This window comes from Penaeus japonicus, unplaced genomic scaffold, assembly GCF_977035675.1.
Source record: "Penaeus japonicus unplaced genomic scaffold, GWHDUDI00000001_assembly GWHDUDI00000004, whole genome shotgun sequence".
NCBI lineage: Eukaryota > Metazoa > Arthropoda > Malacostraca > Decapoda > Penaeidae > Penaeus > Penaeus japonicus.
The window spans coordinates 6,093,991-6,118,778 of NW_028234406.1; the positions used below are offsets into that span (position 1 = coordinate 6,093,991).

The 24,788-nt window shown below is 39.0% G+C and overlaps 1 protein-coding gene across 14 annotated transcripts in view; it reads right to left on the reverse strand.

The window, feature by feature from the left end:
* Mical (Molecule interacting with CasL) overlaps positions 1–24,788 on the reverse strand; it is a 188,814-nt gene that overhangs the window by 22,728 nt on the left and 141,298 nt on the right. For 11 of the 14 annotated variants that reach the window (XR_015190968.1, XR_015190967.1, XR_015190962.1 and 8 more), the window contains 21 exons: positions 14,223–14,341; positions 13,026–13,225; positions 12,455–12,556; positions 12,075–12,282; positions 11,841–11,954; positions 11,477–11,670; positions 11,139–11,303; positions 10,756–11,013; positions 10,380–10,551; positions 9,920–10,096; positions 7,858–7,955; positions 7,568–7,705; positions 7,309–7,431; positions 6,817–6,971; positions 6,197–6,311; positions 5,680–5,946; positions 4,931–5,065; positions 3,717–3,875; positions 3,108–3,332; positions 2,825–2,981; positions 2,433–2,605 (listed from right to left, as the gene is read on the reverse strand). Coding sequence is in view for 4 of the 14 variants with exons in the window: in XM_086535925.1 (XP_086392051.1) it covers positions 2,433–2,605; positions 2,825–2,981; positions 3,108–3,332; positions 3,717–3,875; positions 4,931–5,065; positions 5,680–5,946; positions 6,197–6,311; positions 6,817–6,971; positions 7,309–7,431; positions 7,568–7,705; positions 7,858–7,955; positions 9,920–10,096; positions 10,380–10,551; positions 10,756–11,013; positions 11,139–11,303; positions 11,477–11,670; positions 11,841–11,954; positions 12,075–12,282; positions 12,455–12,556; positions 13,026–13,220 (3,330 nt within the window). In the remaining 10 variants the exon portion in view is untranslated. The remainder of the gene's footprint in view (positions 1–2,432; positions 2,606–2,824; positions 2,982–3,107; positions 3,333–3,716; positions 3,876–4,930; positions 5,066–5,679; positions 5,947–6,196; positions 6,312–6,816; positions 6,972–7,308; positions 7,432–7,567; positions 7,706–7,857; positions 7,956–9,919; positions 10,097–10,379; positions 10,552–10,755; positions 11,014–11,138; positions 11,304–11,476; positions 11,671–11,840; positions 11,955–12,074; positions 12,283–12,454; positions 12,557–13,025; positions 13,226–14,222; positions 14,342–24,788) is intronic. The other 3 variants (XR_015190969.1, XR_015190970.1, XR_015190971.1) reach the window with 1 other exon arrangement.

Consider the following 24,788-nt stretch of genomic DNA (forward strand, 5'->3'; position numbering starts at 1 on the left):
TGTAAATGACTGTGTAGCAGAAAATATGTGGTCATGTTGGAGTTAGAAATTGTATAGGAGAATATATATGAATAGATTAGTGTGAGCAATTGCCTATCAGGTGGGTGTTTGGCAATGTAAATGTAAAAAATTATTATCTGTCTATACCCTGGTGTGCGTATCAGTATTGTGTTTTAACCCAATTTAAATAAGAAAGGTTCCTCTCTTTCCGTTATCAAACTTCAGATAAATAAAAATTAAAATACAATAGGTTTACAAAAAGCAAGAACTCACAGAAATCTGGATTTTTTATATATTTTAAAATGCTTGCCTCAAGGCCATGCCATTCATGCCTGCTGTGCTACTGGTTACATTCATATGAGCTCTTAGATTCTCTTATAAACCTAAAGAACACATTCTCTAGATGTAGAAAGGCAAGTGTAGCAGCACAACTCAGCCATGTTCCTCAACGGGGTCAATGAGCACTTCGCAAAAAGCATCGGCAATGTAGCTCGGCAAATGACAAGTCCGCACAAACCCAAACACATGAGATTCGCAAACAAAAATCCCCCGTGTACGCACAATGTACGCACAGGTGTTTCAGCAGAGGCGTGCGTTTTTCTTCTCTCCAATTAAGATGCAAGTGTTGTGTTCATCACAAGGCAGCCACCAAAACCAATAATGTAACCCTTGACTCTCAGAAGTTCCGTCTACTTTAAGAATCAGAATCAGAACAAGAAGCAGGCATCAAGAGCGAAAGGCATGCAATTTGTGCAACGAGCAACGAGGAAGCAAGTTAAAAGCTGAAGAGCAAATACATTTCAGGGAGTAGTGGACGAGAGAATAGTGTAAAATACTTTCTTTTTATCAGATGCTGCAAAAGTTTAGTAAAAGTTAGGAATTAGTATATTTAGTCTTGTGCAATTCTACTTCTAAGTAAGTGCAACATTTTAAGAAAAAGTGGGGGAAATTACCAATGATAAATAAGTTACCTAAATATATAATTACATGAATTCATATACAAAGGTTTCAACACATAAAAATGTCGATGACAGGTCAAATGTCTCTTGGTCTAAACACTTTAATTACAGCATGATGAGTTGAAGACGAAGAAATATTACATACATAAAGATAAAATCTGTATCACATAAATAAAGTGGATGTAGAAGCCAATTGTTATAGAAAAATACTGACTATCTATGTGATTAAATATATCACCTTTTCATATAAAATACATACATATACATACATACATACATACATACATACATACATACATACATACATATATATATATATATATATATATATATATATATATATATATATATATATAAATATATGTATATATGTATGTATATATATATGTATATATGTATATATAAATATATATATATATATATAAATATATATATAATATATATATATTATATATATATATATATATATATATTATATATATATATATATATATATATATATATATATATATATATATATATATATATATATATATATATATATATATATATATATATATATATATATATATATATATATATATATAATATATAATATATATATATATACATATATATATATATAATATATATATATATATATAAAATATATATATATATATATATATATATATATTATATATATATATATATATATATATAATATGTATGAAAAGAAAAATATTGTACTTTTGCTCTTCTCCTTTGAGGTGGAATTACTTTTCCTTTTTCTTTTTTCCCAAACACCTAAAAAAAATAAACAAAAAAATCAAAATCTTAAAAACAACCATGTATCTCACTTCATTTTCTTTTGATCCATACTTTTTAGTATTTCCTTCTAACCTTGCTTATCCCTTCTAGATTATTTCAAATCTGTTCTTACTTCCCCTCTCTTTGTACTTCTCTCACAGTTCCCCATTTCATAACTTTAATGGCTTACTAAACAAATTTATGGCTAACTGGTGGTGTAACTGTAATCACTTGCCACAAAAAGAGAAGAGCAAAGACCATGGAGAAATATTCAGTTAAAGAGGCTTCTCTTCCACTTTTATTTAGGAAATAGTTCAGCTGTTGAAAAAAATTATAAGAAGATATAGAATAATCTGTTTGATAACAGTGCCATCCCTTTCTGCTGAAAACAACACAATGCTACATTGTTAAATCTAACCATCAACATGCTGCTCTGTACAAAACTGAAATTATCATACAGATGTTATCAATACAATATTTATTTGAATGAAAAAAAAACACAACTCTTACAATCAAAAGTTACATTCACTTGGTGTAGAAAGTTAAATAAAAATGAATCAATCTGTTAATTACAAATTAGGTTACAAAAGAAAGTAACAAAGAAATCCTCCAGAATGGAGATGTACGTAAGCCTACATCCATAATTATGAAATATCTTACAATAAACAATACACAATGACTAACCTGAACTTTAGGTTGTGGTGTGCTTGAAGCAGCAGGTGGTACAATATTTTCTTTGGCACTGTCTGTGTCCTCAACTTTACGTCTTACCCCTCTGGCACGTGAGGTTAGCCCAAAGTGGGGTATGCAGAAGAACTTGCCTCCATATGTACCCTCTCGGTCATATATGTAATTACCTAAGAGAATTTAATAAGTCTTAGATGGGTTAAAGGACAAAGAAGAGGATAATTCAAAAAGCTGTATCATATCCAGTAATTTTATAACTTGTTATAAACCAATTAGGTAAATAAAGAACATTGGAATTTACAAACATACCCAATGGTATAACTTCAGTCATTATTTCCTACTCTAATTGTTGAGGTAAAATAATCTATTGTAAAATACCACACACTTACCAAGACGAAGATTGGCAGCACAGTAGTCGCACTTAAAGCACTGTCGATGGAAGAACTTTCCTTCAGCACTCAATCTCTCCACAAGATACACACGATTACCACAGAAGTGGCACAAATCAGATCCTGATGTTGGCAAGGGAACCATTGGTCTTGATGGCTGTAAAACCCAAAAGAAATTTAGTACTGAATACAATGAGAGTAAAGCAACATACAGGAAAAAAAAAGGTGACCTTACGATTAAAGAAAATAAAAATGAAATAAAATAAACTGCAGTCAATCTTACTTGTCGGGTAATTGGGATCTTCTCTGTCTCCTTCTTTTCCCACTTGGAAGACAGCTGAGAAGCTAGGTTGGACACCTTATTCTGCCCACGCAAGCCCGTTTCAAGCGTGGATCCTTCACGCAGCTTCATTTCTAAGCGCTTCAGTGAGGCATCGATATCCCTGTATTTGGCAATCGTCTCTTCATCTTCACCATTTTCTCTTAGTCGCCTCTCAATATTGTGGAACTGGGGTGGGGATATCAATATATTATTTAATAAATCATCAAGTAATAACTAATGTGAGTGCAAAAGTGCAAATATGCTGATATAAAAAAAGCTTCAATAATGGAAAAAAATGTATTTAAATAGGGTGATCTCACACACTGAGTGGTGATGTGATTGATACAAACAAACTAGCAAACAAAAGGAAAGCTAGCGTAAAATGAATAAAAACTAAAGAAAGAAAGTACATATAAAAAACAACTTCAACACATGAAAAGGAAGTATAAGTGGATACTCAAATATAAATTTCTTCAAGCTTTTAATTATGAAAGACTACCAATTAAGCTCAGATCTCAGACTGAACCCAATGAAATCTGGTTCAAGATTCCTCTCCTCCACTGGACTCACCTTGTCAGCTTTATCATCGAAAGCATCTCTGTTCCACTTGGGAACCCTTTCTCTGTCTTTTTGTACTTCCATGCCAAATCTATCTTCATGCATCTTCTTCTCTATAGCCACCATATTCCAGTCAGACTTCTCAATCTTACCAATGGCACGAATCAGGTCCTAAATGTAGAATCATTCACATGAGAGTGGTTCTCTTCAATCTACTCTACAAACAGCAGTATAATGGACTCCAACAAAGGGAGACTATTAAAACTAAAAAATAATTATAAAAGCTGCAACAGTGAAGCAAAAGTGTGCAAGTGCAGGTATTGGCACTTCAGGAATATTCTGCAAAGCTCAGAAAACTGGTGAACATGAAGTATCTATAATCCGAGTGCTTGTGCTAAATGAATAAAAGCAAGCAAAACCTCTAACAAAAGCATTAAATCAAGAAAAGAGTGTCCTTCACTAATTTCAGTGAAAGATTCTTATCAACTACTGATTTCCTTGAACATTGATATACCTATCAATAGGATTCTTACAAGTCATCAGAAGAATGAACATACACATCTCCAGAGGGAATGGTATATGTGGACAAAAAGTAAAATCATATGTAGAACATGGAAGGGATCAAATACAGCAAAAAATCCACAGGTCAGGAATTAAAACCTGGAATTGCTGATATTTATACATATAAAAATAATTTAACAAAAAACAATATAATCATACTTATTTTGTTTATTTCAAGGTATAATACCTTATATATCTCTGAGTCATTCTACTTGACAAATATATATATATATATATATATATATATATATATATATATATATATATATATATATATATATATATATATATATATATATATAATATGTGTGTGTGTGTGTATGTATATGTATAAATATACAAATACATACACAGATAGACACAGACACAGATATACACAGATATATATATATATATATATATATATATATATATATATTATATATATATATATATATATATATATATATATATATATATATATATATACATATATATATATATATATGTATATATATATATAATTTTGAGGCAAGTATCTTCTGACCCTACCACCTTGATGCAGATTAAAAAGAACATCCTAACATAAAGCAGCCACTGGACTTGCCATCTATATTCTCTTAAAATAATTATCCCACAGTATGATAACACGGTATACTATGCATATGATGAAAGCATATGCTGACCTTTGGCTTCTTATCAGAGGCTTGAGAAGAAGAGTTGGCAGTAAATTTGGCTTCGAGATCCCTGACCTTATCAGAGAATTCTTCTTTGTGGTCCACTAAGGCCTTCCTCTGTGGCTCCTCACGCGCTTGTCTCTCCTGTTGGCATGCACAGTGTTGTTAGGCACTTTTATATAATCGGTACACAATAGCCATAATAAATATTTCAAAATCCCTGACTGGGAAAGGAACTAAATGAAGAAGAAGAAAAAAATATATATATCGGTTTATTGTGTGTATATGGGGTGTGTGTGAGTGGTGTGTATGTGTATGTGCATACATCTGTGTCCTTGTCTATATACTGTAGCTTTGACAGAAGAAAGTTTGAATGAAAAATAACTTTTGAAAACACAGATAATGAAATACAATTCTACCTGGACAATGCATTACTAATAGTCACACTCTACACATATGAGAACACATTGTTAGTTAACAAAAAATAAAGAATGAAAAAAAGAAAAACAAAAAAAGAAAACAGCATCAAAATATCTGAAAACATCAAACATCAACTTCAAACTCACCCACTGAAAATATCTAAAATACTACAGCACAAATAAAAGGAGGATAAACAAAATAAAAATATTAATACATTTTCGAATGTTGTTAATCACTGCCAGTGAATGTCCACTCATCATCGTTAGGGATTAGGCTACTCCTAGTCATAACGTGTCACAAAAAATCACGCCATGCCACTTCCGAGAACGTTTCCTTACGAAACAGTAATTCAGTTTCTTTTCGAAATCAAACACTTTTTCCTTCATAGTTTTCGGACAATTCTTCCTATACTCCACCAGCCCCTCGTCCCCGTCTTTGTCATACGAAGCCTGGACTGGGGTTTGGGGGTGGGCACCGCACTGCAACATCTGCATTGAACGGATGAAGCGCACGGTGTCTAGCTCTCGCCTCTCCTTTTGCTTTCTCAAGCGTTCAATCCGGTTAGCAAGAATTTCCTCTCGCCGCTGACGTGACTCTGGGTCATCCTGATGGTGGTTAAGGCATGAAATTTCCTGAAGTTGGCAGGGGGAACTTCAGTGCCCTCCTTCTTTGAGTGATTATCAACGTCCTTTATGTAATACATTCTAAGATATTATGATCCCTTTTTTCTATGGATTAATATATCCATTGCAAAGATTCTACATAGTGCCCCATCTCTATTCTTCCCTCACCCTCTGAACAGTAATGCATTGGGAAAAATTTATAATCTGGTAGATAAATCATTGGTCAACTTACCTGTGGAGATACAACCCTATCACTTCTTCGTTTCTTTGTCTTCTTGAGAGTGTCCGACTTCCCAACTTGGCCACCTGCATCATCCACCATGCGGCACGTGATGCGACCATCCTCTCTGAAAATTCAGCATTCAGAGGTAAAAATTTGATCTACTAAACCCTACTATTGCTCACAAAGGAGGGCAAAAATCTCACAACACAGACACACACACACACACACACACACTCTGTCTCACACACTCACACACTCTCACTCTCTCTCTACATATATATATATATATATATATATATATATATATATATATATATATATATATATATATATATATATATATATATATATACACACATCTCATTTCTTATCTCTCTCTCTCTCTCCTTCTCTCCTCTCTCTCTCCTCTCTCTCTCTCTCCTCTCTCCTCCTCTCTCTCTCTCTCTCCCTCTCTCTCTCTCTCTCTCTCTCTCTCCTTATATATATCTATCTCTACATATATATCTATATATATATATTATATTATATATATATATATATCATTTCCTATCTCTCTCACTCACTGCACACATTCACGCACACACAGAGAGATGATCATTCACATGAAATTTGTTTTTAATTTCCCTCACCTTTTGACAGTTCCTCTTTCTAATGTTGATCTCTTCTTGGAGGTTGGCGTACCCTGAGACACATTGGCTGTTTTGTTTGTGAGATTTTTCAAAATATTAACATGAGGTGTGCTGCGCTGGATGTGGGATTGTTCAATCTCCATCTCTCCATCATCCTGGTAAAGGAAAGATTTATCAGATAAGGAAATAGACCTGAGACTTTATTTCATTTCTATTTGTTTGTATATTTATCATTATCATTATTATTATCACTCTCAAATTGAAGGTACTGATTAGTCTTTGATATGCAAAGACTGAACTCGTTTACTGAAAATACATCTTGTTTCTCTTTAAGATAATCTTACCTGAAAGTTTACCAACAAAAAAATGCTTTACAAAAAAGACAAAATGATGTAAATAGACACTCTTACATAACTTGTAATTAACTTCTGAGCTTTAGAAATATGTAAGTCCATTCAAATAATTACAGCTGACAGTCACTCTTTTGCTTACCATTTTTGGATGTTTGATGTGGGGAATCTCCCCCCGGAAGACGTCATAGATTTGAGAGATGTATGAAATCATGCTTAACTTGTCTGGAATTTCACACTCTGACATCTCTCTCCCAGTCATTACCTGGCAAAACACAATGTCAGTTAAATACATACCTTTGTACTTATACTATTAATAAAATATAAGAATATAGAAATATTTGACTTAATTCTCAAGGACTAAAACCCATCTTGCATGACCAAAAAATTTCCGAACTCACTGGTGGGATGCCAAAATCCCTCTCCAAGATATCGTATGCTAGCTGGTTATTTTGAGCAATATCCTCAGGTCGCAGAGCCTCAAAATCAATCAAGTCAGGACGGTAGCGATGAATAATAGCACAAAGAGCCCGACCATCCTGTAAAAATCACATACCTTTTAGTCAAACTGCTGCTTAAAAAATCAAACAAAAAAACAATATAAACTTATCATTAGGGATATCCAAGAATCACAATTACCATAAAAAAAAAAACAATATCAAAAGGTCACACATACAAAAATATAACATACCTTAAAGGAGGTGGTCATGTTCTCAATACTGATGGAGTCATAAAGCGCCACTTGTTTCTTGCACCAAATGAGTAAGGTATCAGGATGTATGAATGAATCTGACCGGGAAAAAGAGCGAAGTTTAGGAATGGGATCTCAGAAAAAGGCTGACTTTTATCCTTCTCTGAATTAAATTCTCAACATATCTTTTAAAAAAACAAAAATTGACAATACATCTTATGGATATCTTGCATAATCAGTTTCAAAAATAATTCTGAAACAAAACTGTTGAGAATGAAAATGTATTTATAAATGCTCATCATTGTATTTTATGTAGTCTGCTAAACATCTTAAATATATTCCATAAAACATTTATGAAGTAAAAAAATAAAATAAAATAAAAAATAATGAATACATATGCATGCATATGAATATGTACACTGCCTTACCTTACACATTCACAGTCCCCCTGTTTCTCTCTCTCTCTCTCTCTCTCTCTCTCTCTCTCTCTCTCTCTCTCTCTCTCTCTCTCTCTCTCTCTCTCTCTCTCTCTCTCTCTCTCACACACACACACACACACACACACACACACACACACACACACACACACACACACACACACACACACACACACACACACACACACTCATACTCATACTCATACTCATACTCACACTCACATACACACACACACACTCACACACTCACTCACTCAAACTAACACATATACACTTACACTGAATGATAGGGAAACAGGAGAGGTATAGGACTAGTTTTAACCCTTAAAGGATGCCCACTCTTAAGCTGTGGCACAGAAGTGGCACATCAATACAACCTCTGGGAATAATGGTATAATTTGCCATGTGTCCTCTACATCCTCATCCAATTGTGCATAAATAAAGGACATACATCCTTTAGGGATTAATATCAGTATATGCAACTGTCTCATGCAATAAAATAAAAGGAAACAAAAAAGACAAAGCATGTTATCTATTTATGGACCATATACACTTCTCTAGTGGTAATATGTCCCATATCACTTCCTTTGCAGGCTATGCAATTTTGTAATCATATGACTAACTCCCAATGTTAATGACAGGTTCATTGTCATAAACATTCTGCATTCCACACATGCGTTGTTGCCAGTAGATGACTGAGCAAGCTATTCTTCACTAAGAGATTAATTAGTCAGATCTGAGCCTATGAGGTCTAAACCATCATTCCAATGACATGGTGTAACATGCCATCTACATGTAATCCCACTTTAATCTGTCTAAATAAAGGCAAACTCATGAAATGCACAGTCAAGTAAAAATAAACCAAATTGTGTTAAAAAAATAGAAGACAGGACAATTGTGCCATGATTTCTGACCATTAGTGTACAGAACTATTTCCTAGGTCAATCATTCTGGAGGAAAGAAGGGAGGAAAATAAAGATGCTAAATGGGAATAGTATAAGGAGAAAACATTTTATTTGTGAAATAATACAGGATGAAAGAAAGGTTAAGAGAAGGAACTATCATGCAAACTAGAATTTCTATACATGCAACTACAAGAAACCATTCATTAAGTATATTATTTACCCTTTACTGCTGAGCCAGCCAGGACCACATGGAAAAATCAAAAGTACAAGTTTTTTCTCTCTCTACGTTACTATATTAGAAGATTTTTCAATGGAGTAAAAGCAGTATTCAAGATTAGTAGAAAGCAAGGACTCAAATGTATTCTAATTAAGAGATAAGCCATGCCTGAGCTAAAATGAAGCTTTTGATTACTCCCTACTGTTGAATTTAAATTCTTCTCTTCTGCAGAAGATAATACCAATATATCCAACAGTCTATTTTCAAGATTAGGAAGAAAAAAAAATTAGTATTCATGAAAAGCTACTGATCATCTACTTGGCATACTGCACTATAAATGAGAATGAATAATTTCACAAGGCAAGATGAATAATCAGTGTTTCAAATTACATCATTCTAATGATGATCGTAATATTGATACATCAAATACGAATCTTGACATGTGAAATTTACTCTTTCATACTAATACTTTTCTCCAAAAATTTGTTGCAACTACTACACACCTCTACGTTTCCTCTTCTTCGGCAACTCATCATTATTGACCAGATGCGGGTTCGTTATCTCCTCCAGATGAACGGGGTCGTCAGTGTTGAACAGAGTGCGCACTTGGAAGGGAAGCACCGCGCGCAGGTTAATGGTTGGATATCTTGACGCCGGGTCCAGGCTATAGGAAGAGTGATCTGAAAGAGAGCCAATGATTAATAGATAAACAGATGTCTGGTATATCTATATACAATTACGTATTCTTATTACATCACTGAACAAAGGTCCTTGAAATCAAATTTGATCAATAAAAACTAAATGTAAAATCCCTGTTATTACATTATTAAATAAATGATAATCAAACTTACTTAACAAAGAAAAGGAAGTATAATATCCAAAGTTTTGCTGAATTCATAAGCTTTTTATAGAAACATGGATCTCTAACTAGAGATCAGGAGACTCCCAGATTTCAAAACTAACCTTTGCTGAGATTTTCTGGAGTGGTCTGTGCTAGAAGCCGATAAATGCTCTCTCTCTCCGCAAGCACCTCCAAAGGCATCATTTTCCCCGAGGAAAATGAGCGAATCATCCAGCAAGCATCAAAACTACTTAGAAAACCTCTAGCACATCCTGATCCCGTTGGCCAAAAAGGCTGTAACACAAAAAGGAAATTTATTAAATAGGTTAAAAAATGATGATTACATGAATGCTGAATCACTACTAAATCAAAACATGGAGAAAAAAAAAATATCAAAGTGCAACTTTACTCTATCTATTTCATTTTTATCTCTTTTTCTATCAATGCTGAAACAGCAATGCTGAAGTGACATGAAACAGAATCATAACAATGCATCACCTCCAGCAAGCTGTCTCCTACAAGCGCAGAGAGAAGCTTGTGGCCTCTCTTCTCCACCATCCTGCACGCATTTTCCGCTGCGAACATGGATGTGAAGTCAAACATAGCTACATCAGGTTTGCCGTAGTGATTAACAGCAAAATCCAGATGAGGCAACTGGTAGCTTGTAGAAAAGTCTGCTGCTTCACGAGCATATTCCATGAGAGCATTCCGGTCTACATTACTTGGGTGTAAAAGCTGTTGAGTGTCTTGAAGGTCCTAGAGATATGGGGAAAAAATAGTTTTAATTTGCTTTTACTTTCTTCAAAAGTACCATAAATACACATCAATGCAATTTACACGTTGAGAAATGAAAGAGAAATTGACAAGCGTCTACAACTTACGCGTAGAATGACTCCCTTTTCAATGAGTGACTGTTTCTTTGCAGTCATCACAAAATAATGTGTTTCATCTTTGTAGTACACAATGTTCTCCAGGTCAATGCCTGTTGCTGCATAAAGCTCCTTGAAGAATTTCTGATTGAAGATGAAAGCTACGCCACTGATTTCCTATTAAGAAAAAAAGGAAGTAAATATTTAAATCAACAATGATCAGACACTGTTTTAGTTTTTCTTTGATAGATAAAAATGAATCTGATGACTGATATGGCACCAGTTACACCAACACTCCTGTCTGAATGCGATGTATACAAACACTACATACCAATAAAACTAAGTATTACCTGCACTCTAGCCTCGAGTTCTGTGCGTTTATTGATGAAATTTGCTGTGATAGCAATGGCCAACTTGCCACGAAATTCTTTCCTCTTGAATCCATGCAAAGTATTCCTTTTGCCATCTGCACCGATCAGGACATCAAATTCATACTGATTGGCAGGATGATCTGGCGGGCTGAGTCTGGCTCGCCATCCAATTTCTAGAACAAGTTTAAGTACGTATAGACATTTCATTAGGACATTTATAAAATCAAAATGCAGTAGTAAACTATGACACACATACATACACACCAAGGTTTGTAAAAGGGTAATGAACAAAAATGCATTATATCTTCTTTCATGTTAGAAATAAATAAATGATCACACTAACTTTCATTCTGGTCCTCTGGTGGTTCTGTAAGCTCTTCAAAGCTTACATTTTCAAAGATTTCCACACCTAACAGCAATGCTACCTTCAACAATATACATTGAAGTTGCCGTATACCTGAAACAAGCAAAAACACAAGGGGAATGAGTAACTTATTACAATATCCTAAGAATTTCTACAATACCTAATGCCAAACAAGAATGAATGCTCACTGACTGTAAATAAAGAACAACTCACTGATGTGATCTATTGCCCCTGCACAGAATTTGCCATAGAATTTCTTGGCCCCCAACTGCTTGAGGTCGTTGATGACGAAAGGCCAGAGATGCAAGACATTGTTTCGAGAGAAGCGGTCCCTCTTCTCCACCACCACAACTTTTGCACCGAGAAGTTGAGCCTCAATGGCAGTGCGTAAGCCACAGGGACCTGCTCCAATAATCAGGACCTGAGGAGTAAGAAACAAATTTTTTCTTTTTCAAAAATCTACATGAACATAGCCTCTAATTGTATGGATTATATTAAATATATAAATAAAAGTAAATATGACAATTATGGCATATATTCTGATTATGGTTAAATATACTAACTGCAGTATGTTGACTATATCTTCCACTTACCTTACTGTTAGTGCAGGCCTTGCCATGATTGTAGCATTTATGACTAGACCGTTTATCAAATTTACTCCATATTGCTTGTGCTTTCCAAGACCGGAGTTTTGACTGAAATATGAAAGGGACCAAACATGAATAACTGGCATAATATTCAAATAAAGTAAATCACTAATTATTTCACATCATTCAACAAAGCAGAAATTAATACAAAACATCAAAATGAGATAAATAATACTATGCATCTCAACATCAGCCTGAGCTACAACCATTGTAATCTGCATACACTCACTCCTTCCTCAATGCATCTTATTTGTGCATACCTAAATCTATCTCTATCTATCTAACTATGCATGCGTAAATATGTATGATTCATGAGCTTTAAATCAGAAAAATTCTCTGAGGCATATTTAAGCCAATACTTGCTGATGCCCTTCCTAACCTCTGACTATAGCAGTGCTAATCCCCCTTCGTTTGGAGACTCCACTTTAATGTCAAGTGTTCCATGGAGATTCGATCAGCATAAATGTGTACATACACTTAAAATGAAAATAAAAGTTGCTCTTTGCTTGGAACTCACCTTAAGCTTGGGATAGAAGTTTCTGAAGTTGGTGGGTTTGAGCCTGAGGACATCGCACAGGAGGCGGTAGTGGTAGAGAACTGACTTGAAGGTGGAGGCAGTGCACAGCTGCTCAAAAATATCTGCGGCTGCAGCACTATCTGGCGAGACTGGTGCTACTTGCTTGTGGTGGTGATGGTGGCCTGAATTGTACATCGTGTCTGGAATAAAGGAATGAAAAAGAACCATGAGACTGATCTGTTGAATTATATATATATATATGTATGTGTGTGTGTGTGTGTGTGTGTGTGTGTGTGTGTGTGTGTGTGTGTGTGTGTGTGTGTGTGTGTGTGTGTGTGTGTGTGCCGCATGTCTGTACGCGCATGCCTGTGTTTATTTGGAAACGCTTTTCAATCAGTCATAAAAGTATAAAATTATGAATAATCTAATCATGAATAAAATAATTTAATCAAATGAAGGCAATAATTCCAGTGACAAATTACTAGTTCTTTTTGGTAATAACTGCCTTAAATGAGTAACAATCATCATGTAAACAAACTAACTCATTGAATTCCAGTTCTTATTGTTAACAAATTATAAAGTCCCTCTAAAATCGGAATATGGAAGATAATTTAGAAGATATACTACACTTATCAGATTATCCACATACTACAAAAAATAAAGCACAAAGCTCTCCAAACAAAAGCTTTCTGATTTGAGAGAGGAGCAAGGTAAAGTAAAGAAAGAAAGAGAGAAAGAGTGAAAGGAAGAAGAAGTGAAAGAAAGAAAGAAAGAAAGAAAGAGAGAGAGAGAGAGAGAGAGAGAGAGAGAGAGAGAGAGAGGGAGAGAGAGGGAGAGAGAGGGAGAGAGAGGGAGAGGGAGAGAGGGAGGGAGGGAGGGAGGGAGGGAGGGAGAGAGAGAGAATGAGAAAGATAGAAAAAGAAAGAGAGAAAAAGTAAGGGAAAGTAAAAAAAAAAGAAAGAAAGAGAGAAAAGTAAGGTAAGTAAAAAAAAAAAGAGAGAGAGAGAGAGAGAGAGAGAGAGAGAGAGAGAGAGAGAGAGAGAGAGAGAAAGAGAGAGAAAGAGAGAAAGAAAGAAAGAAAGAAACACCTTAACTACAACATGTCACAAAATCAAACACCCACCCCCCTGAACCGTATTTATCTCGCATTCTCGTTAGATGCTTAGCAAAACAATCACCGTAGACCCACCGACTTACCTACTGTGTTATCAGGATGAGCAAGAGATGAGGGAGAGAGGTGTGTGTGTGTGCTGCAATGTGGTCAAGTCAACCCCGGTCCCACTTACACCTTATGTGCACCATCCTGCATGCACAACCTGCAACAAAAATTGGAAAAGTATTAATATCTCGGGAAAAGAGTTATCATAACACTGCATAATCATACTCATGTACTTCCAATCTTCTCTCTCATTATATCAAGTGCTCTCCACTTGCAAAGAGAACAATCATGCAAGGTGCATATCTCCCGACAATCATACCTGCCTACTGATAACATAAAATGCTCTTTTATCAACTCAAGATTACATCAATCTCATCCAAATCACTCTTATCGATTATCCGGCAATCACGAAACGGTAAAGCCACCGACGCCCTTGTCTGTTGCGCAATGATAACAATCAGCCCGGCGTAATTGCTGTGAAACGAGCAGACAAACGCCTTCCCGTCACGACCTATTAATTACTCCGAGACAGTGCCTTTCCGACCAGTGCCAGGTCGCGGTCTCCCTTGGCTCTTTCACTCGAGGGCAGGGAAGAAAGGAAGAGGGAAGAGGGGAGAGGGAGAGAGGGAGGGAGGAACGGAGGGAGGGAGGAACGAAGGGAAGGAGGAAAGAAGGGAAGAAGGGTGGAAGGAAACTAGCCTAAAAGACAAAAAATTAAGAAAATAAATAAAACAAAACCGTCTAACCAATAAAACACACAAAAGACGACAAGAAAACATGAGCCTCATTAACGAAACGCCGCGCCAACGAGAGAGAGAGCCAGACAAGAACAAGAGGGACCTTGGTGGCCCCTCCATCGCCTTCTGCAGGATGTCGGCTCAGAAATGATGTGCTCGCCGTGATCGCAGGAAGCGCCTTTAAGATAGTGAGGGAGGAAAGGGGAAGGGGGTGGCTATTGGGTTAGGGGGGATGAGATAGGAGGGGGAGGGGGAGGGGGAAGGGGAGAAAAGGGGGAAAAGGTGAACAGGAGGGAAAGGATGACGGGAAAAGGGGGGAAATGGTGACGGGAAAAGGAAGGGGAACAGGAGGAAAAAGGATGACGGGAAAAGGACGGAGGCAGTGGGGAGGGGACCGGGGGGAAAAGGGAAGAAGGAAAGAGAAGGAGAGAAGGAGAGCGGAAAGGGGAGGAACAGGAGGATATAGAAGAGGGAAGCGGCAGGAAAATGGGGGTGGGGGTAGGGGAGAAGAGGGGCATACAGCCGTCCTTGACACCGGCCATACTACCATTACCCATCCCCATCTGTCACCCAAAGAGTGATTGTAAACCTACGTCCCCAATCACCATGGAGACAACTAAATTGTTTCCGTTCTGTGAAAATTAATTCATTGTGCAAGAATATTACACTCTTAGTCAAGAGATGATATGGGAGAGGGGAGAGGGGAGAGGGGAGAGGGGAGAGGGGAGGGGAGAGGCAGAAAAAAAGAAAGAAAGGAAGAGATATTATATATATATATATATATATATATATATATATATATATATATAGAGAGAGAGAGAGAGAGAGAGAGAGAGAGAGAGTGAGAGAGGGGGGGATGGATGGAAGGATATAGAGATAAACAGAACAAGATGTAGGGAGAGAGAGAGTCAGTGAACGTTTCCTGTCAACCAGGGTCGGCGGATGTTACAAATGTGAATTACGGATAATTACGGCACTACGGAATCAACTTATTATAAAGTCGGCCATTCATATGGCGACCCTGATCAGCCTTGGTGCTAATCAGCTTCCCTCTCTCTCTCTCTCTCTTTCTTTCTTTCTCTCACCTGACCTCCCCTAAAGTAACCGCAGCTGCCTCTCGCCCTGACCTCCCTGGACCCCAGGTCAAGAGCCCGTCCCTGGTGACCCCCTCGGAGGAAGGCCCGAAGACACGTGTCACGGCCGCCGCCTAAGCAGTGAAAGTCCCGGATGGATGGAGAGGAAGACGACGACAACAACGACAATCAATCGCCGAAATGGTGAGTACGACAGACCCTTTGGCGGCGGGCCGGCCGGAAGGGAGGAAGGACGGAGGAGGGAGAGGGAGGGAGAGGGAGGGAGGGAGAGGGAGGGGGAAGGAGAGAGGGAGGGAGGGGGAAGGAGAGAGGGAGAGGGAGGGACGGGGAGGGAGGGAGAGAGGGAAGGATAGAGGGAAGGAGGGAGAGAGGGGAAGGGAGAGAGAGAGAGGGAGAAAGATAAATAAATAGATAGATAGATATATAGGCGGAGAGGAGGAAGGACGGAAGAGAGGGAAAAGGAGGGGAGGAGCGCAGATAAAGAAGATAGAAAGCGACGGAGAAGGAAGAGAAAATAGGAAATGAAGAGGAAGAGAGCGTACGAGAGCAAGAAGGAAGAAATGGGAATAATGAAGGAAGAAAGGAGGAGGAGGAGGAAGAGTAGGAGATGAATATGACAACAGTAACAACAACGAAATCAACATTGCAGAACAGTCCCAACAGGAACTGCCATTACAGACGATAAAAAATACGAGATAGACGCAAGCAGGAGACGCAAAGATACAAACAGACACACAGACAGAAAAAAAAGTGTATTTTAATGCCAGGAAAAGGTGGCTGTGGGTGTACACCGACGACAGGAAAAGGGTGCTGAGCGGAAACATCATAAGATAAAAAGAGAGAGAGAGAAAAAAAAGTAAAATTAATAAATCTTGTCTCTTTAAAATTCTTAATGGGGCCATCTAAGAAACTCACTTATTCACTTTCACTCTCTCTCTCTCTCTCTCTCTCTCTCTCTCTCTCTCTCTCTCTCTCTCTCTCTCTCTCTCTCTCTCTCTCTCTCTCTCTCTCTCTCTCTCTCGCACCAATCGCTCATTGAGAGATTAGATAACAGACGGTGATATAAACAATGAATCGCCACCCGCAAAAAAAAACGTGATCGGAAATGATAAAAAAAAAAAAAATCGACGACATAAAAATAAATATCGGAAGTACACACAGGGAAATACCCTCGGCAAAAAACAACAATGAATGAATGGATGAAAAACAGATGAATAATGATCAGGGAAAGTTAGGGGATCGTGTTCTGCACAATAGGCATTCGTGAGTAGAGTTGAGCCACGCGAAAAAAGATACTGAATATGATATTAAATGCCGGATATCCAGTTGATAGAAGACAAAAGAAGCAAAACGAAAATAAATCTCGTGAAAGCAAACCATGCGCAGATTAGATAGCAATAAGATAAGATTTCCGCCTTAAATCTTGAATGAAAAAAAATCGGATAACATACTTTGATTAAAGTCTAAACTATGGATCTTTACTTCACATCCGTATTAATAACATTAATAATAATAATAATAATAATAATAATAATAATAATAATAATAAGACCGTACTTACATGGGGACTACCTCGTTCGTTCAGATCCACGAGCAAAAACGGACGTAAATTACATGTCTTTCTCTCTACACTACAAGCGAATCTGTCGTTGGACTAACACTCGCTAAGCGAACGACAATGTATATGTACTGTGTCCCAAGCCCGACGGGTTGTCTGTCACCTGTTATCTCGTTATCTTGTGTCCATATTTGGTTCTCATGTCAGGCGTGATTAGCATGTCTTCCTCGACAGTCTACGTGTTGAATCGATGACGAAACTCAATCATTCACAAACACACACCTTCTCTCTCTCTCTCTCTCTCTCTCTCTCTCTCTCTCTCTCTCTCTCTCTCTCTCTCTCTCTCTCTCTCTCTCTCTTTTCTCTCTCCCTTTCTCTCTCTCTCTCTCTCTCTCTCTCTCTCTCTCTCTCTCTCTCTCTCTCTCTCTCTCTCTCTCTCTCTCTCTCTCTCCTTTTCTCTCTCTTCTGTCTCTCTTTCTCTCTCTCTCTTTCTTCCTTTCTTTCTCTCTCTTTCTTTCTCCCTTTCTTTCTCTCTCTCTCTCTTTCTCCCTTTCTTTCTCTCTCGCTCTTTCTCCCTTTCTTTCTCTCTCTCTTTCTCCCTTTCTTTCTTTCTCTCTCTCTCTTTCTCCCTTTCTTTCTCTCTCTCTTTCTCCCTTTCTTTCTCTCTCTCTCCCCCCATTCCTTTCTCTTTCTCTCTCTCTCTCCCCCCTTCCTTTCTTTTTCTCTCTCTCTCTAATAGGAAAGAATAAAAGGGTAGCTCGAAAAACAACACAAATGAATGGAAAAGAAATCATGCGCGTATTAGATAGCAATGAGATAAGAATATTTGTTTTCTACAATTTGAAGGAAAACTTTCTGATAACATTCCTTGACTAAATTTAGTCAAAGCTACCTCATCCCGCCCCCTTCTTCACAACAGTAACAACAACAGTAATGATAATAATGAATCATATTAACATTAAAAATAACATTAATTATCAAAATCAATGCTGGTAATGATGAAGATAATGAGAATAGTAACAATAATAATACAAATAGTAGTAAAGATTGCAATACTGATAGGTATATCAATATAACAATAATTTAAAAATTATAAGTACCACATTTCTAAAAAGGAAACGAATTCCCTAACAGACCATTTTTTAACTCGCCCCTGAGCCATGGACAACTCCACCATAATTTCTTAAATATAAATTCGTTTCCCACAAACCTACAGACAAACCAAGCGACCGACAATCAACAAACCAACAAAAGGCGGTAAGCCAAAGAGGTAACCATATCAGCAAGCCAACCTCCGTCACCTGTCCCAGCCCCTGCCACCACCGTCGTATGACGCCAGACAAGAATGAACTCCCTGGCGAATAGAACGCTGCATCTTGCCATATTTGGAAATGGGGAGGGATTAATCAACCACTTTTCCTAACGGGTAATTTCAGATGTCTCTGACAACACGCAAGTACCCGCACTCGCACGTATACACTTACGGCTGTTTCTGCTGTTAAACATATAGATATAAGTACGCATGCACATAGGCATGTATGCATACGCGCGCCCGCACACCCACCCACACCCACACATACACACACACAAATAAAAACAAAAATCAAACGTACACGCACACTGAAATGTATGCGCTCTCTCTCACTCACTTATTCACCTAATACCGCCTCTCGCATTAATCTTATAAAACCATTCGTCTCTTGGCCCTTTTACACTGTTTTCCATGAGGGGGGGGGGGTTGGAGTAACATGTTATAAAACAGACATATAAGATGATTGATAAGCCTGCCGTTCGATGCTTGTCTCAGGCGCTGCTGCCATCATCCCGGCGCTTACGTCATGGCGGTTATGAAAGCGTGGTACTGTTTACTATTTATTCGACGCGTTTGCACACATATCTGCCCATCATCATGCTTGTGTATGTGCGTTTCGTGTACACGAGTGTGAGTGTGTGTAAGTAGTGGAGCCAAACGGTACAATTCTCCGTGCGATAACATCACATTTCACTATACGAAATACACATATATAGTAGACAAAGGCAAAGGCGACGCCCTCTCTCTCTCTCTCTCTCTCTCTCTCTCTCTCTCTCTCTCTCTCTCTCTCTCTCTCTCTCTCTCTCTCTCTCTCTCTCTCCCTCTCCATCATCATCATCCTCCAGACAGCGCCCTTGAGGAAATTAGCTTCTCCAAGTGGACGTCGCGGCGGCTCGGTCGGAGGTAGAGAGAGAGAGACAAGACGTTGAGGTGATTAATGATTCCGCCACAACGACTTGTTCTTGAGAACATCCTCCCTCTCCCTCTCCCTCTTCTTCTTCTTCTTCTTCTCCTCTTTTGATAACACAATCCTCAACCGGGTTTGTTACAGACATAAAAACAAGAAATCACGCTCGATCCTCCCTTCCTATCTACCTACTCCCCCCCTCTTATCTCCGAAGCGATCCGTCTACCTCCCCCATCCCAGAGTTCCCAACTATGCATAAGTCTACCTACGGTCTACCCCCTTGGTCTACCGGGGGTCCCTCCCTCCTCCCCCTCTCTCCTCCTATACCCCCTCCCCATCGCTGCCAAAGAAGACACACACAACTTATCACACACGGGTGTAAACGTCGAGTCCATATACGGCGCATGGGGTTCGAGGGGGTGGGGGTGGGGGGTTACAGGGGAGGAGGACAGAGAAAGGGGAGTGATGGAGAGGGAGAGGGAGAGGGAGAGGGAGGAGAGGGAGAGAGAGAGAGAAGGGAGGGGGGACGAGGAGACGAGAGAAAAAGAAAGGGAGAAGGAAAGAGAATAAGAGAAAAATAGATAAAGAAAGACACGAGCGATCATCAGTTCTCAGAGATGACCCCGTCACCGCCGCCATGACGTGCGTGCGTGCGTGCGTGGGTGGGTGCGTGCGTGCGTACGTGCGAGCGATCGAGTGGGCCCACTCTCCACCACGCATACAACCACGGAGGAGAACCAAAATATCTTTGTGCTTCCAACTTCTTGTATTTCACAGTTCTTGTTCTTAGCGATAAAAAAATATATATTCTTCGTCAAGAAAATCATTTCCCTTCATGACCAAGCATCACGTTATCCAAGTGACTTGACGGAATTTGTAGATTTGTGATACTCAAGTTTACCTGTGTAAAACTGTATCTGTTTGATTTTATATGATAAAAAAAATATATAATTATTTATATCATTATCATAAAGCTACTATCAAAAGAGGAGACATCAAAAAATGAAAGCGAGCAAAGATAATAAATGCGATGGATAGAATAAATTAAAATAAACCTATAACATGACGTTCCAATACAATACGAAAAAATAACAATACCGGTAATAATAATACTGATGATCATAACAACAATAAGAAGAAGACGAAGAAACAATGGGACAAGAAAAAAGAAGAGACCCTCCAGCAGTGAGAGAAGGAAGCCAGAGGTCCCTAGCCAGCCCCCCATCCCACCCCACCCCACCACCCTAACTCCTCCCCTCCCCTCCCTCACCCCCACTCCCACTCCCACCCGCACCCCCACCCACTCTCGACACCTGACGCTTCCCTGTCCCGCCTAGAAAGTGAATAATTAACCTCTCCCGCGGATTGGAAAGCGCGCGTTCTCCTAAACAACAAAGCGAATGCACAGACGAAATAATAAGTGCATAAAGGTGCGAATAAACAAACAAGTAAATAAAGGACAATAGTAGGTAACACAGGTTCATTTTACAATCGTATTTTTTCCTCTCTATTTCTTAATAATAATATATATGTATTGCCTACTGATGGATGGATGGACAATGATAAACATATGAATAATAATAAATAATAATAATAATGGTAATAAAGCAAGCATGACACACAAGAACAATGAAATTTTCCAAGTACAGGAGATGTATAACATGTATATAAAAAGACAAGGCGAAAATTGGGAGGAGATGAAACAGCAGTGAGAAGATAACGGGACACTATAAGAGGAAGAGGATGAAGAGATAACTGAAATAACATTCAAACCAAGAGAGAAGGGATGAGAAAAGAAGAGAAGAGATGAGAAGAGAAGAAGAGAAGAAGAGAAAGGAGAGAAGAGAAGAGAAGAAGAGAAGAAGAGAAAGGAGAGAAGAGAAGAGAAGAGAAGAGAAGAGAAGAAGAGAAAAGAGAGAAATAGAATACGCAATCGAGTGTAAACAGAAAACAAAATATACAAAGTGGAAAGTATGGGTAGTCACAGTAGTCGTAATCATAGTCACAGTGTTAACCATAGTAATCATAGTAGGAACACCAGCGGTTGTAGTCATAGTATTAATCACAGTAGCCACCATAGTAGAATTCATAGTAATCGCCATAGTAGCAGTCTTAACTATCCCACCTGGCCGTGTGGTGTCGACGCTGCACCACGCGAGCGAGTTGGGCCCCTTCGCAAGTGTCAGTCGCCGCCCCGGAAAAAAAAAAAAAAAAAAAAAAAAAAAAAAAAAAAAAAAAAAAAAATATATATATATATATATATATATATAATATATATATATAATATATATATATATATATATATATATATATATAAGGACAACGCGTCATACAATCGCCTCCATGATAATGCGAGCGATATCTTTTCAATCACTGAAATGTGACGTTCTCCATACCTCCCTCCCTCCCTCCCTTCCCTCCTCCATCACAATTCCTCTCAATTTCACTCTCTTCCTCCACCCCTCTCCCTGTCAACCTTCTCTTCCTCCCCATTCCTTTTCTCCTCCTCTTCCTCCCTCTCTCTCTCTCTCCCTCCGCCTTCCTTCCTTCCTTCTTTCCTCCCTCTATCTTCTATCTTTCTATCCCTCCTTTCCTCCCTTACCCGGATGAACGCACGCCTGCCCGCCCGCCCGCCCGCCCGCCCGCCCTCCCTACGCATACAACTCAGTACAACCCCAAACGACTCGAACTTTCTTTCTTTCAAAAACGGGAAAAAGCTAGACGTAGATTTTTTCTCTTTCAAATGTGCTAAATGTGCTGCCAACCTGTCTGCTTCCTTCTATTGTTATCTAACGGACATGTGAAAATGTTACGTCACGCCAACCTCCGTACAAAGGCTATGTGAACATCGCCGTGCATGTGGCATGTGAACTCCATAAACCTGTACCAAGAGCGATTATCATGCAGGCTTCTCCGGCGTGCCGTCATGCAGTCGCAAACTTGTTTTTGTTGTTGTTGTTGTTGCTGGTGCTGTTGTTGCATATTAAGATCCGGGTTCCATTCTTTTGACATTAAGATTGGATATAGTAACAATAATGATAATGATGATAATAATCATGATACTGGCGGTATTTATACTACTACTACTACTACTAATAATAATAATAATAAAAATGATGATGATCACCATAATAAATGATGATGATAATAACAATCATGATAGTGACGGTATTCATAATAATAATAATAATAATAATAATAATAATAATAATGATAATAATAACAATAATAATAATAATAACAACAACAACAATAATACTAATACTAATAATAATAATACTAATACTAATAATAATAATACTAATAAAAAAAAAAAAAAAAAATAATAATAATCCAACAAGGGATCCCAGTAAACCTGAACTTAGCCATCGGAAACACATAAACATTCCCCAGGCAATCAAACCCCGTCCTCTCTTTCCCGGGCATCAGGCGACCTCTGATCAATCTTCAACATTCGCCACATTGCAATCTCCCCTAACCGGCCGGCACAAACATCGCCCACCACACGCTGACTAATCGAGCGTTCAAGACACGTTCATCAGCAGGGACGCCAAGCGGTGTTCGAGGAATATTCATTAATCCAAACCTATGCCTTCTATCCCTAGACCCCCCCTTCCCTCCTCCTCCTCCTCCTCCTCCTCCTCCTCCTCCTCCTCCTCCTCCTCCTCCTCCTCCTCCTCCTCCTCCTCCTCCTCCTCCTCTCCTCCTCCTCTCCTCCTCCTCTTCCTCCTCCTCTTCCTCTTCCTCTTCCTCTTCCTCTCCTCCTCCTCCTCCTCCTCCTCCTCTTCCTCCTCCTCCTCTTCCTCTCCTCTTCCTCTTCCTCCTCCTCCTCCTCCTCCTCCTCCTCCTCCTCCTCCTCCTCCTCCTCCTCCTCCTCCTCCTCCTCCTCCTCCTCCTCCTCCGCCCTCCCTCCCCCACCCCTCCTTGTCAGGACCGGACGGATCTTGGCAAAGGCCATCGCATCATCCCGTCACCTCCCCACCCTCTCTACTCCCACGCATCCATCGCCCACAAAGGTATACATGCATGCAGACACATATATGCATACGCACATGCAGGTATGAATACACACATCACACTTCGCTGAAACATGCAACTTAACATTCACATACGTACACACATACACATACACGTACACACACACACACACACATACAAGTCACTCCAAACCAAGTCATCAGGACCCCCTCCCCCCGCCTTCCTCCGATCGTGATGTCTCTTACTGCCGCTGTCGTGTCACCGTAAATAAAAACACAGAGAGAGCAAAATAAAGCGAAAAGAGAGATAAAGGGGGAAAAAACTGTCGCTGGCAACTCCCCGCCCGCTGGCACCTGCGCCGGGCTTGCGCTTGGCCCCCGAAAGAGCTCCGTGATGCTCCTCATTCCAGTTAAACGCAACTGTCATTGCTTTCTTATGAATCCGGTTAATCTTCTGAGACTAGATTAATTGTGACTATGCCCCCCTCCCCCCGAACCCATCCTCTCATATAACCGCAACGAAAATAAATAAATAAAAAAAAAGAGTAAAGAACAGCCTCTACGGAAATCCCCCCCCCTCTCCCCCCCACCTACACCACAACCACCGTCGGCGCATAACCGCGAAATTCCAAAATGGCAGTTTATCATACCAGCCGATTCGGACACGCTCGGCCGTGCCATTCGTCACCCTGCCTTGTCTCATAACTGTAGCTCCTATTTAGAGCTTTGTTTTTGGAAAATGAACCACGCATCGCAGCTCGCAACCGCTGCCGAAGCAGGAGCAGCCGCCGCCGCCGCCGCCCGCACCACCCACGGTTACCGCCCGCTACGCTACGCTGGAAGTAAGTGCCGCTTGTGTAACTACGAAACGCTAGGGGGCGGGCCATCGAATAAACAGTCTTACGCCCGTGTAAACACCTTGGACGAACGTGCATGCGGACGCACACGAGCATTGTTTAGTAAGCATACACATAGATAAACGAACAAGTCCATGCAAGCGAAACTCAAATGCAAATGTA